The 15,218-nt window shown below is 43.0% G+C and overlaps 1 protein-coding gene across 5 annotated transcripts in view; it reads right to left on the bottom strand.

The window, feature by feature from the left end:
* PTPRU (protein tyrosine phosphatase receptor type U) overlaps window positions 1-15,218 on the bottom strand; it is a 385,271-nt gene that overhangs the window by 167,074 nt on the left and 202,979 nt on the right. For all 5 annotated transcript variants that reach the window (XM_087939817.1, XM_087939815.1, XM_087939816.1 and 2 more), the window contains exons 6-7: window positions 14,782-14,956; window positions 10,989-11,282 (exon numbers count right to left, since the gene is read on the bottom strand). In XM_087939817.1, coding sequence (XP_087795943.1) covers window positions 10,989-11,282; window positions 14,782-14,956 — 469 coding nt within the window. The remainder of the gene's footprint in view (window positions 1-10,988; window positions 11,283-14,781; window positions 14,957-15,218) is intronic.

The following is a 15,218-nucleotide window of genomic DNA, read 5'->3' as shown; positions in this document are numbered from 1 at the left end:
ACACCCCTGTCGTAAACCAATTTATGTTATTTTGGTGCACAAAGTAGAAAACACCAGCAGAACCTCCTCCTACCTCTGAGATTTAACACAATGCTAACAATAAGGAATACTTTGGATTCTCGTCAAGCTTCCAGCCTGATCCAGCTTCTCTTATTCTGCCCCTTGATCCCGGTGTGGGCTGGAGTCAACATGCTATCGCTGTAGATTGGTCTTGATGGGGAAAGGCAGAACACTGTTATCCTCCAGATTTGGCTGGAAATCAAGAAAGCATCTTTTCTTTCTCCAGCTACTTCATTCCAGCTCAAGAAGTCCAGAAAAGCACAAAATCAAAGAAGAAGAAGAAGCCAAAACAGTGTCCTTAAACTCCAAAGAGCCAATGAGTGTTGGCGGATGCAGTCTGAGTTGGCCTTCAGGATCAGAAGTCTCTTCAGGATGCGACACATCCTGAAGATTCAGAAGTTGCTTGGGATCCAAAAGCACAAGTCCAAAAGCTCGGAAGAAGAAACCTCTGGTCCCGGTAATGCTGGATCCTGCAACGTTATTCTGGGACACATATTTTTTTTGCCTACATTTTCAAGCCAATTGATGTGATTGCAGGATAGCAGATGCTGATATTACCGGGCTTCGCTCCCTTCACACAGCACTGGTGCTACAAGGCAACTTGCCGCATCAAGAAACTCCTGGCACAGTCGGCAACGTCAGGAAGCCAGATGACCCCTAAACCCCCTTACAAGTCAGACAAACTTCCTCAAAGGCCCCAAAAGGAGAGCAGAGTGACAGAAACAAAGCAAGCCAACTCCTCTCCAAGTCTCCCTTCCCGGGCTTTGATTTCCTTAACATTTCCGCCGGTGCCCCGGGGTCCCGAGAGAAGTTTAGGCATTTTTCTGCTCCATTCCTGCCTGCCAGAGCTTTGCATGAGAAATGCTGGGAATCGGCCAAGATGCTGTCCCCTTCCCTTGCTAATCAAATGCAAATAAGCATTTCCATAAAGGAGAAAGAGTGGCAGGTGCAGGCACTCGTGAACTCCATAAACATATGGCAGGGTTCTGTCCGGAAAGGGGGAAAAAATAAAAAGGAAATGTCAAAGGAGAACAGAAGGAAAGAGAGAACAGTTTTATGATAACACAAAAAGAATCTATCACGAATCTGGAAGAAAAACATACTTGGGGCTAGCTACTTCCACATCCTGGTAAGATCTCAGATGCTTCAAGTCAACTTATGGCCAACTGTGATGGGCAGGTGCTGGGAAGCACTATTATCTTGCAGGGGGTAGGCAAATGAGATACAAAATGTTTCAGCTTCTTCATTTTAAGACTTTAAAATGGTTACAGGGGAACTTAATTCTGTGTAAGGCTTTATCCTGCCTCATAACCTCTTTGCTTTAAAAAATGAAAACTGAGAGTGTAACATAGAATAACATGGAATAACAGGATTGGAACTCCTCAAATTTCTAAACAAATGGTTGTTTAATCTCTTCTTGAAAACCTCCAGCACCCACAACTTCCGGAGGTACTGTAAACCATTCTACTGATTAATTGTTACCACTGTTGGAAATTTCTCCTTAGCTCTAGATTGGATCTCTCTTTCATGATCTTCCACCCATTATTTCTTGTCCTGCCCTCGGGTGTTTTCGAAAATAGGTCGACCCCCTCTTCTCTCTCCTTCCCTTTTCAGGAGTGTGCTGAAGACCACAAAAGGAGCTTAAGGGTGACTTGCAATTAGAGAGCCACCATCTTATTCAAGTCCCCAAACTAGCCAGAACTAGACATAGGACAGTGTAAGAGAACCCTAAATTCCTACATCAGGGGTGTCAAGGCTACACAAGGCCCACAGGCTGGATTCGACTCGTGATGCGGTCAGATCCAGCCCATGGGGCTGTCCTGGAAAATGTAAGGGGCCGGCCCGTGTTGCTTTGGCTTGGTCTACCCAATGCAAAGAGGAAACATCAGGCCAGTGTGGCTTTGGCCCAGTCTACCCAATGCAAAGAGGTGTTGTAGCCCACCAGCGGTCAGCGGAGCTGGCAACAGACTTGGACAGTGAGGAGGTTGGGAAGGAACATGGGCCAGTCCTGGAGTCTGGGGAAGGCTCTGATGAGTGTTCTGTGTCAGAGGCAGAAATAGGCCAGGGCCGTCTGACAGTTATCAGCTGCCTTTGGAGTCGAAGATCAGTAGGGCAGAAGAACAGCTGGAGCCTTTTTCCAATGTGCGCATGCACAGAATTGCCAGGAGAAGGGAACAGTTAAGGAACAAGGGTCGACTCCATAGTAAAGGCACAGGTAGACAATGAATGGCCCCTCCCATAGGGAATAAAGAGGAACGAAAGGAGAGTGGTGTTTGCAGGAGACAATTAGTTCATTTAATTAGGATGAAGATTTGTTCCTGAGTCCTTGCCAAGTATTTTCTAGTACAGTGTGGCGCTTGGAAGCTATCAGCCTGGCAACTCTCCAAGCCTGATAAGGTCTGTGGTTATAAATCACTCTTGAAAGACTGTTTGCCAGGACTTTGCTGGATATGAATGACAGGAATTCACATTAGCCTAATAAAAAGGGATTTTGTCAGGACAAGAGTCTGCTTCGTGATTTTGGTGAAGCCTAGGTCAGAACAAGAGGAAACATGCCAGCAGTTTAGGGAGTGGTGTCAACCTCAATGAAATTGAGTTTGACACTTCTGTCCTGCATGTATGCACAACAAAAAGTGGAAACCATAGGAGTTGGGGACAGGAAAAAGGACTCCTTGCAACCTCTGGCAGTGGTGGACTGAACTTGCACCAGTGGTGGTATATTCAAATTTTTTTTTCTACCGGTTCTTGATGTGGCTTGGTGGGCATGGCAGGGGAAAGATACTGCAAAATCCCCATTCCCTCCCCACTCCACTAACCTGCTTTCCGGCTCCGTTCTCCTATGCAGGGCAACCAAAGAAGACCCAGCCAATCAGCTGGGAGTCAATGGGAGGCAGAGAATAGATGGGGCGGGGCCAGTCAGAGGTGGCATTTGCCGGTTCTCCAAACTACTCAAAATGTCCACTACCGGTTGAACTGATCAGAACTGGCTGAATGCTACCTCTGACTTGCACGCTCTTCTTCCATAATTAAAACACAGCCAAGAAGACAAAACAACCTATTTTCCTTCCCTATGAGGAAAAAAAGAGCCCTTTTGGAGTCATAAAGAAATATTATTCCACAATGTTGTTTGGTGTGGGGGGAAAAAAAAAATAGAAAACGAGATCTAAAACACACCATTGGTTATCAACCCCAGGGTCAATCTTCAATCTGCTCTCTAAGGCCGTTTAATTTCAAAGACTTTACTGAGCAAAAGGTCACAGGACCTTCTCTTTAAAAAGTCACAGAGAATTTAGACTAAACGCAGGCCCTCCAGGAGACATTATTCCACCCTATGATGATAACCTTTATCATCGAATAGGCTTTGTTCCTAATAGGCACAAATCTCAAGTTCACAAAATAGGTCATCCATGAGCTGGGCCTGAGGAGCAGGTGTTAAACTAACCGGGTGTAGGGCTACATTTTAAATAACAAGCTCGGTGAAATTTATTTGATTCTTTGGAAAGAAATCTGCTGATACAGAACCAGATCGTAAGAGGTCTAAGACAGGGGTCTCCAACCATGGCAACTTTAAGACCTTGTGGACTTTACTGCATATATTGACAGGAACAAGGATAGCATTCACACAAGGTTGGAAACAAAATAACACGCCCTCAGAGGAATTCATACTTCAAAAAAATTTCAGATTGTGCTGAAATGGATAAACTTCCGTTAAAATTAAAGGATAAAGAAGAGTTGGAATATTACAAAGTTTGGGACAATTGGTATAAATCTGTGTTGGCGAACCTATAGCATGTGTGCCAAAAGTGGCACACAGAGCCACTTCTGCCAGCACACAAGAGCTTGCCCAGAAGAACCCTACTGAGCATGCGTGCACAGCGCCCGACAGTTGATTGCCGGGTATCTGGCACGCGTGCGTGGGGGCAGGGGTGCACGGGAGATGCACATGCATGACAGATATGCACAGCGCATGGGGGGATCGTGTGCATATGCAGACACATGGCGTGTGCAGAGGGATCGTGCATGCATGCGCAGAGATGCGCGTCATGCCTGGAATTTGTCCACGCATGTGCAGTGGGCATGCGGGGGGCACCATGCATTGCCTTCTGGGTGCTGACAAGAGAACACGTGCGTGCAAGTGCATGCACAATTATCAGCACGGCAGCCAAAAATGGGTTAGCCGCCACTGGTATAAATGGTTGTACAATAGAAATAAGGATAACGGAGATAAGAAAATTATAGATAAATGTATATGAATGCATATAAATGTATATATTTATATGAGATTGCTACATGTAATAATGATGTCACCGTAGTGTTAATATTAAGATTTGTAAAATGTGAAAAAGAATAATAAAAAAAATATTTTTAAAAAAGACTTGTGGACTTCAACTCCCAGAATTCCTCAGCTAGGCTGAGGAATTCTGGGAGTTGAAGTCCACAAGTCTTAAAGAAGCCGAAGTTGGAGACCCCTTGGTCTAAGATGTCATCCTACATCAGAAACCTGGAGTTAGCCCATCCGGGTAGTCCTCGACTTATATCCACAACTGAGCCCAAAATTTCTGCTGCTAAGCAAGACATTTGTTAAGTGAGCTTTGCCCCGCTTCCTGAACTTGCATGCCACAGTTGTTAAGTGAATCACTGCAGATGTTAAATTAGTAACCCAGCGGTTGAGTGGCTTCCCCGTTGATTTTGCTTGTCAGAAAGTTCCCAACGCCACAGGACCCCAGGACACTGCAACCGTCATAAATATTAATCAGTTGCCAAGCAGCTCAATTTTAATCACGTGCCCATCGGGATCCTGCAACGGTTATTAAATGTGAAAAATGGTCAAGTTGGTTTTTTTTCAGTGCTGTTGTAACTTTGAGCGGCCACTAAACACATTGTTTTAAGTCGAAGACTACCTGTATTTGCTTCAGCTCTGACACTCATTTTGTCTGTGCTAATGACATGAATGAAACTGAGATTGGTTTGTTCTACGAAATAGCCGAGATGCATGAGCCGATGGATGATGTTATTTATTGATTCATATTTCATATTTCACAACCACTGAGTGGTGCGGTGGCCTAGAGGTGGAGCTCTTGCCTCACAATCAGGAGGCTGTGAGTTTGATCCTAGGTAGAGGCAGATATTTGCCTCACTGGGCATGATGCGAATGTATCTGCTGAACAAAACTCCACATTGGTGATAGGAAGGGCATCCGGCCAGTAAACACTCAGCTCCATTCAGTTGCCCAGACTCCACCCTGCAAGGGATTATGGGTCATTAAAAGATAATGATGAAGATGATCTCTTAACCACCCATCTCCCTTGGTTAAGGTTTTTCAACCCCTTTCTTGTTGGAAGAAATTGTTCAGGCTGGCAAAGAGCCATGTTAGCTTTGCACAGTAGAAGATGCTCAGCTCAGACTGTCACACCTGCTCTCAAACTTGATGTGATCATGAAAAAACTATTGTTTTGTTCAAATAACGGGTGATTCTGAAAATCAATTATCCAAAGGGTGGGGGGGAGGGAAATGGGCAGGGAAAGGAATCAAGTGAAGTCCAATCCTGAGTTCCAAATCCCAGGGGGGTCCTATGTTTTGAGGGATGCTGGGAATTGTAGTTCTACCTTTGCTTTTGAAATACAGCTACATCTTTGGGAGCGAGGAACAGAAGTATCGTTGAGTCTCATTAATATTTATTATAGGGACTGCTTTATTAAGCTGAATTCTTGATCCTTGCTCTCCTTAGTTTTTCCATCAGAGACGTCATTTCCCATCACCTGCTAGACGATTTTTGAACTGGGAATGTCAAGAGTGGCACCTAAGACTTTTGGCATGCAAAACATGTATTTTAGCAAAGCGCTTTTTAAAGGAGTTTCAGTTGAGGCTGACTTTGACAGGGCTTTGAAAAAAAACTCTTCTTCTGATCCTTGGATCCCTTCTCTTGCAATATATAGGAACAACGTTCACGGGGCCATGATTGTAAACCCCATTTCTCCCTTTCACATACAAAACTGATAAATGTAACGGTATGTGAGAAAGACCTTGGGAGACAAGGCAAAGAGATGCAGGCCAGGAAATGGTCACATCATAAGAGGCATCATAGCCCACAACTGCATACTGGGTAGAGCAAGAAGCTAAGAAGGGACCTTTTCTTCTTTTTTTCTTTTCAAATTTACACATCTCTATTTACGTTGTTAACAGTATTGTGTCATCGATATTACATATATTTACATTTATTTCTATACATTATTCTTTATTCCTTATTCCATTTATACCATCGTATCCCATACCGCATAGTAATCTGATTCCTCTTTGCCTTTTAATTCTATTGTAAGTTTGTCCATCTCAGCACATTCTAATATTGTTCGTATTAATATCTCTTTGCACAGTACATTTTCTAGTTTCCAACCCTGGGAAAAAAACTATCCTCGCTGCTGTAATTATGTACAATATGATGTATTGGATTTGTTTACCAAATGTCCCTTTCATTATTCCCAGAAGAATTAGTTCAGGTTTAAATTCTATTTGATGTTCTGTTATCTCCTGTAACCATCTTTGTATTTTCATCCAAATTTTTCTGGCTTTGGGGCATTGCCACCACATATGAAAGAACGTTCCATCTTTCTGTTTACATTTCCAACACTCTGATTTTGTATCTGGGTACATTTTTGCCAATCTCGCTGGGACTAAATGCCATCTATAAAACATTTTTTTCTGATTTTCTTTATATGCTGTTGACAATGTTAGTTGTAGTTTTTGGTCCATATTCTTTCCCAATCCTCTAATTCTATACTATGACCTATATTCTTTACCCAAGCTATCATTAGAAGGGACCTATCATTAGAAGGGATCTTTGCCTGTAAAGGTCACGGCAGGAGAATTTTACTTTCAAATTTGCAAGATTCTGCAAAGGTAGCTGCTTCACAATAACGCGGGATTAGCTTATCTGATCGTGTCTCCTGTCTGGTTTACCTGGCACAAATTCAGCAGTATTCCCTTTAAGGATAATTGTTGTACAAGCTTCCCTGAAGCTATCTGCTGAGAATGGTTGGTCCTATCTCATAAATAGTGGTGCTGCAGGATCAAGTGTGGATCTCTGTCAACGTAACAAGGATGCCAAGTTGACTTGCTAACAAAGCCAGTGTCGCTATCAAGCTCGGTGCTCAAAATCCCCGCTGAGATTGCTGCAACACAATGCCCTGGATTTTCCCGAGAGATTCCAATTTTCTATCCGCCAAATCAGCCACTTGGCTCCTGCAAATGTGTGTATGGAATCACACAGCAGACAAGGCAGAGAATCAATTAGCAGCATAGCCTCAGTCTTCTCTAGCACGATTCAGGGCAGTTGGTGTTCTGTAGCCATTGCAAGCGGTCAATGGGTTCGAGTTCCCACCGATACGGCTTCTTCTGTGGAGGTCATTTTTGTATAAAAGCAATCGTACCAGGGGAGGGAGCTATTGAAGATGGGAAAGAACACGTCTATCATAATTAACTCAAAGAATTCTATTATTAATCACCATCACCGAGGCCGCAGTTCCTAGAGCAGGCCAGGATATGGATAGCAGCGAGTCACAAATACAGAGCTTTAAGGTTTTCAGGCAGAAAACCTTGATGTTTCTTTCTTTCTTTCTTTTTTAATGGAAGAAATGAGATGTATTTCCCACTTGTCAACAACATGTTTTTAGCCAGGAGGGTGAAGATGGATGGCTTAGCATTTTAAGAGAAAGGTTGGTTTGGAATCAGCTGGAAGACAAAAGAGCAATCAGGATTGGAGGGCAACAGAAAAAAACAGGAGGCCTGACTGAAAAACAAGATTGAATACAAGATCAGGCAAAGTAGAAAGAACGTTCTTCTTTTCGTCTTTCAGTTTTTATAGCAAAGCAAAAGCAGGATTTGCACCGCGTAGTTACCCATGGCTAATTAATTATCGTGGATTAGGCAATTAACCCATTTTTTCTGGGTTCATGTGACATGCGAACCCAAGGGGCTGCACTCCAAAATGCAGTGGTGAAGCCAAGATAAAAATATAAGTTTCAGTTCACCACATTTGCACTGAATTTAATTTAATTTAAATGTATATTTAATATGATAATCCTCCAATTATGTTTCTAATCAAAATCCCCTTTCTATCATGTTCCAAATTTCAGCTTGAGAATAATATTTGAAGGTCTCTGCAGGTTGCACCCATCTTTAAATGTCCACATACAGTATTTGGACCTTCGACTCGACAACTCTTTAAAGCACATACAGTATCTTCGAACTGATAATACGGGTAATCTTCTACTTACGATGACAATTAGGACCGGAATTTCCATTGTTAAACTAAGTGGTTGTTAAGTAAGTCATGCCTGATTTTTTTACATCCTTTTTTGCCACAGTTGTTAAACAAAGGATTAAGGTCCATTTACACAATGCAGGTATAGTCCTTGACTTAAAGCAGTTCACTTAGTGACCGTTTGAACGTAGAACGGAACTGAAAAAAAGAGACTTATGACCATTTCTCACACTTATGGTCACATGATCTACATTCAGATGCTTGACAACTGACTCACACTTATGACGGTTGCAATGTCCCAGAGTCATTCGATCATCTTTTGCAACTTTCTGACAAGAAAAGTCAATGGGGAAACTCAGATTGACTTAATGGCCGTGTTACTAATTTAACAACTGTGGTGATTCACTTAACACATGTGACAAGAAAAGCCCTAAAATGAGGCAAAACTCACTTAACCTACATTTTGGGCTCAGTTATGGTCGTACATCGAGGACTACGGTATGTCCTTTATCCTTGAATTGCAGACACATAAGATCATGTACCAAACCTATAGAAGGTATACTGCAGTAATAGTGTTGTTTTTCTAAGGTGCTCTAGGGGACGGTGTTCATCTCCGTTTTAAAGCTGAAGAGCCAGTGCTGTCAGAAGACGTCTTTGTGGTCAAATGACCAGCATGACTAAACACCGAAGGCGCATGGAACACTGTTACCTCCCCACCAAAGGGGGTCCCTATTTTTCTACTTGCATTTTTACGTGCTTTCCAACTGCTAGGTTGGCAGAAGCTGGGACAAGTAACGGGAGCTCGCTCCGTTATGTGGCGCTAGGGATTCGAACCACCGAACTGCTGACCACTGAGCCACCGCGTCCTTTTCTGTTTTTCTAAAGCTCCCTCTTTTCTGCCCTCTCAACCCGAGGCAGCACCAATCTTAAACACCTCCCACTTTTCAAGAGGACTACTCACTCTTAATCATGAATCATCGACATCCTCAACGGCTAAGCCACACTGACCCTGGCTTTTCTCAATCCACCCGCTGCCAACAACTCTGGCTGTCCTTTTGCTCAGCTGCCGATGCTGTGATCATTCGTCATCCTAACACAATCCCTATAGGTGAGTGAAACTGTAAATCTGGTTCACGAGAGCTGGCTTTTGTCGGAAAGAGGCATTTCATCAGCGTGCATTTGCACTCTCAAGTTGGTCGTTAGTGCTCCTCTAATTGCAAGCACAGTAAACACCCCCACCTGGAAGTCAGCCAGGTACTTGAGGAACCCGTCATCACATCCTAACTAGGCAGACTAACAGGTACAGGTAATATTTAATTTACAACCATTCATTTACTGACTGGGGTACAACAATGTTGGAAAAAAAAAGTGAATTATGACCGTTTTTCATACTTACAACCATTGCAAGTGATCGAAATTTGGATGCTTGGCAACTGGCATGTATTTATGACGGTTGCAGTTTGCCAGGGTTGTGTAAATCATCTTTTGGGAAGCCTAGTTCACTTAACAACCCTGTTACTAACTTAACAACTGCAATGATTCATTTACGACTGGGCTACCTATACTTAGGACTGGGGTCTTGATAATCTCTCCACCATGTCCCATGCAGGCTAGTTTGAATCACAGCTTTTGTAAAACTCAACTATTGATGGTCAAGTGTTGAGGAAATACAGCACTAAGATTCCCCACCTCTCTGCATTATCTGTGTCCAGAATATTCTTGAACAACAACTGCCTTTTGTTGTCGTTGTCTGAAGGGGGTTGCCTTTGAGTGAGTCCACCCTGCTAGTCTGTTTTACTTTGTCAATATTTTGGGTTTTTTTTTTAAGTTCTATTAAAAACTCACTCGCAATTTCCCCCCCGCTATTTAGATATTTTTCCCTGTTTCTTTTAATATGTGTAACTGTTCATTCACGTCTCATTGAACAAACCACATTTTGTCATACAAATATCTCTAATGTCATGTTGCTCATTAATGTTACATTTCCCAAATGTGCAGTTCATTTATATGCATTTCTTGGACATAAGCATCTTTTTAGGTTCTGTTCGTTTATGTGCAGAACTTCTAGAAATATGCAGTCCTTTTTCACGGGCATCTTTTACCTTTTAAAAAAATAGCAATAGCACTTAGACTTATATGCTGCTTTACAGTGCTTTACAACCCTCTCCAAGAGGTTTACAGAGTCAGCTTACTGCCCCAAACAATCTGGGTCCTCATTTTTCCCACCCCGGATGGAAGGCTGAGTCAACCTTGAGCCTGGTGAGATTCGAACTGCCAGCAGTCAGCAGAAGTAGCCACTGTGCCACTGTGGCTTGTGTAGATCATTGTCCAGTAAAAGATTGACACAAATGTATTTCACAGAATACCACACTCCATGCTTTAGCTGAGTTTGTTTGGGCAAATTTTAAAAACCAGTTCTCAGAGATAGATAGCCATGGTAATTTTATTCTTCCTTCAGTTATCGATGTGCAACCTGTTATTTTAGGATCAGATTAAAAGCATGGTAAGTAATATCAGATATACACTGGCACAAATAAATAAATAAGCCTGGATATTATCGCAGCTTTCATGTTGTAATCCCTACAAGCAGGTAAATACTGCCCTATGGCCAAAACATTACCATTCTGTTCCCGGTGGTTTTCTTGATACACAAAGGAATGAAAACTCCTACCTGCACACTTTGTCCTACTGATGAGTGGAGGTCCAGGTTTGCCAGTCCCACCATCTCCTGGCCGGGTCAGCAGGACGCTGATTTCATACTCTGTGTCGGGATCGAGATGCCATAACTTATAGGTCTGCATGTTCACAGCGTGTACTTCAGACCAAGGTCCAGAAGTCATCCGGTACTCAATCTCTTTTCTTACAATAGGACCATCTCCAATGATTGAGTTGGTGTTGAGCTGGATGATTAAGTATGTTGAACCTGCTCTCAAAAGCTGTGGGGGTGCGATGGGCGTTGGGGGCTCTGTTAAGAGGACAAAGTAGTAGTAAGTTCACCTGTTCTTCTGGACACCTTCAGATAGCTGTCCTGAGGTAGATGGCATCATTCATTCATTCATTCACTCACTCACTCATTCATTCATCCATTCTCCCAAAGGTGCTTTTTCAAGAGGCAACTAAACTGAAGAAGCTTCTTGGATGAGAAGCGAAACATCTTCAAAAAAACACCAGAAAGTCCAGTTGCCTCTTGGAAAAATACCTTTGGAACAACCATGACCTGGATGACTGAGAACCTCCATAGACATTCATTCATTCATTTAATCAATCAATCAATCAATTTCTATGGCCACCCATCTCAATCAATGATTCTGGGTGGCTTAGAATTTAAAAAAACATTACAATGAAAAATACCAGAAACATTTTAAAACAATAAAAACATCCAAATTAAATATACACAGAAGCAAGATACCTGATTAGATTAGCAATACAGGTAATATTCAACTTATAACAGTTCATTTAGTGACCATTTGAACTTACAAAGGCACTAAAAAGTGACTTGTGACCCTTTTTCACACTTAAGACTGTTGCACCATCCTCCATGGTCACACGATCAAAATTCAGATGTTTGGCAACTGGTTCATATTTATGACAGCAAAGACTTGGGCTCATGCAATCTCCTTTTGTGACCTTCTGACAAGCAATGAGGAAGCCAGATTCACTTAACAACTGTTACTAACTTAACAACTGCAGTGATTCAGTGAACAACCATGGGGCAGGAAACACTGTAAAATGGAGCGAAACATTTTACAAATGTTTCACTTAGCAACATAAATTTGCGGTTCAATTCTGGTCATAAATCAAGGACTACCTGTATAGACAGAAAATGGGACCCTTGACACATTCAGCATCCCAGGTTTTGGAACATAGGCAGTGTCAGGGTTCCCACGATTGCCCTAATTAAATCATGAGCCTCGAGCCAAGCTTCAAAAGAATCCAAAAGATTTATTAGGAGCAACATGTTGGCATTAACCCATATGAAGCCAACTCTTGACACATGTAATTTACTATCACCTATGACCCTGTTTCCCCCCACCCACCCCGGGTGTGTCATAAATCAGATTCTCCAACAAAACACATTCAGGGGCTGGTTGTCATCAATCACATTCTCCAATGAAGGATTTTTGGGGGCAGAAGATCCAGCAGCCTAGGCTACAATCTTTATAAGATAAGTGTGGAATGTGCTTCTGATTTTAATTGTCATACTTGTTCCTTCAGGTTCCCCCCACCCCTTTTTTTATGGCAACTCGGAAACAGGCATAGGAATGCTTTACGAGTTGACAGCCAGGTGTTTTAGAGTTTATAGGTTTGTAGATAGACAACTCTATTGGGGTGAGGGAAGAACAAGAAATAGTAGGGCTGCATTCAGACAACCTGATGGATCAAGTTCCTGAATTAATCAATTTTCTAACTGCAGCCATTGGAACTTCAGCAGCCAAGTTAAGTGTTTTCTGTGTGCTCATCCTCAGATTTCCCTTATTTCTTCAGTCATTCATCCATTTTTTTTATTTGTAAGTTTAATGTTACCAGAAGATTATGTTTACTCTTACAGCTTTCATTTCATGATTGCTGTTTTGTACTAAAAGCCACCTTCAAGACACTTAATGTCTAAAGGCAGCTTGCAATTTCTGAAGGACGCAAACACTTAATTGAATCAAGCTGATATCAGCCAATTTGTATACTACAGGTAGGCACTCTGTAGCCCTTGGGCTAATTTTATGTTGCTTTAATTTCAAAAACACTTATGCACATTCGGCTTAGTCCTTTTATGAAAACCGTCTGCCCTTATTTGCAAGGTACTGTTTAGAAAAGAGCAAGGAGGATTGTCAGGAAGAGAGAAAAGCAAATCATATGAGAGAGAGAGAGAGACAGAGACAGACGGAGGGAGGGAGGGAGGGGGGAGAGAGAGAATCCTGTATTTTCTCTTTTTTAATTTAAGTTGGGCACTCCCTTTTTTTAAACTCAAATTGCACCCTCCATATGGCTTCCGATGGGTTCATATAATGAGAACAGGGCCTGGAGTACAAATAGGATTCTCCAGCCATGCGTACAGGAGACAAGTCTTGCTCCATCTTTTCAATACAGGAAGCACAGTTGCACGATGAGTATCCTCAAACGCTGGGCTACCTTCCCATATTAGCTCACTCCAAGTCAAACAGATGCAGAACAGAGGCCTTCTCCCTCTCCCCTCTCCCAGAAGGGTTCACTATCAGAGGCAGATGGCACGTTTCTGTGCTGCTAAAGCCTTTATAAATGAGTAACATGGAACAACATCCGCCCACAGCGATGAACAAAAGATATGCAAGGAAAGCATTATCCTTCTCTCTCTCTCTCTCTGTCCTACCTCTCTCTCTTCTCCTCCCCCCTCTCTCTCTCTTCTCCCCCCCTTTCTCCTCCTCCCTCTCTTCTCCTCCCTCTCTCTCTCCCTCCCTCTTTCTCCTCCTTCCCTCTCTCTTCTCCTCCCTCTCTTCTCATCTCTCTCCCTCCCTCCGCCTCTCTTCTCCTCCCTGTCTTTCTCCTCCCTCCCTCCCTCTCCCTCTTTCTCTCTCTCTCCTCCTCCTCCCTCTCTCTCTCTCTTCTCCTCTCTCTCTCCCTCCATCCTTCTCTCTCTTTTCTTCTCTTCCTCCCTCCCTCCCTCTCTCTCCCTTTCTTCCCCCACCAGAAAAATACACCCAACTTTAAATACTGTGTGGTTCATCAGCTCTGGTGGAATCTCCAGCTAGACCAGAGGGAGGTGTGAAGAGAGGCCCAAGTCTGGAGTCTTCGCACTGCAAGAAGCAGCACAGGCCTGACCTCCCCCAGAATCCTGGAGGACTGGTCTTGCCATTCTCAAGGGAATGCAGTCAGCCTGGTGAGATCCTTGCAACATAGGTGACCACCAATCAAACTCATATTGAGGCATTTCACAAATGGTTTCGGTTGCTTTCGCCTGGCATCATAACTGATCTCTCTTTATAGGTAGTCCTCGACTTACAGCAATTCATTTAGTGACAAAGTCACAACGGCACTGGAAAAAAGTGACCTATGACCATTTTTTCACACTTGCAACTGTTGTGGCATCCCCATGGTCATGTGATTAAAAACTCAGATGCTTGGTGCAACCGACTCATACTTAGGACAGCTGCAACGTCCCGGGGGTGTGTGTGTGTCACATGATTCCCTTTTGCAACCTTCTGACAAGGAAGGTCAACGGGGAAAACCAGGTTGGCTTAACAACTGTATTACTAAATTAAGAACTGAAGTGATTTGCTTAACAACCATGGCAAGGGAAGTCATAACACGGTGCAAAACTCACTTGACATATGTCTCACTTAGCAACAGAAATCTGGGGTTTGGTTGTGGACATAAGTTGAGGAATACCTCTATTGACAAATAGGATTCCAATTATTCTTCAGGCTTCCAATATCCAGGTCTGCCTTTGCCCAGGGTGACTAGATAAGGCAATCCCAACACCCACAGATACATACCTTTGACTATCAGCTCAGCAAAGTTACTGACACCAGAGCCCCTGCTAGACTGAGTCACACAGCGGTACAAGTCCTGGTCTCCTTTCAGTACTTGATCCAGTTGAAATGTAGCCAAAAATCTTCTGTGACTGATGTGCTTGACCGAGACGGTGGGAATGACAACCCCATTCTGCTTCTACCATTCAGAAAAACAAGAATACCATCAACCCTGCTCTGAAGAAATGGGTAATTGCAGCCTATGTAAGCATCATAGCAATAGCACTTAGACTTATATACCGCTTCATAGGGTTTTTACAGCCAGGGGTGGGATCCTATCGGCATAACAACCAGTTCGGTGAGTGTGCGCTTTGCGCGTGAGTGCACGGTACTTGTAAAACAACTTCTCCTGCAAGCAATCACCATCTCCTGCTGATGCGCAGCATTAAGCTGTGCCACAC

This window comes from Pseudonaja textilis, chromosome 10, assembly GCF_049901715.1.
Source record: "Pseudonaja textilis isolate UNSWEBS1 chromosome 10, rPseTex1.2, whole genome shotgun sequence".
Taxonomy (NCBI): domain Eukaryota; kingdom Metazoa; phylum Chordata; class Lepidosauria; order Squamata; family Elapidae; genus Pseudonaja; species Pseudonaja textilis.
Note: the sequence above shows the minus strand (reverse complement) of the source record. Positions and strands in the feature narration are given on the sequence as shown.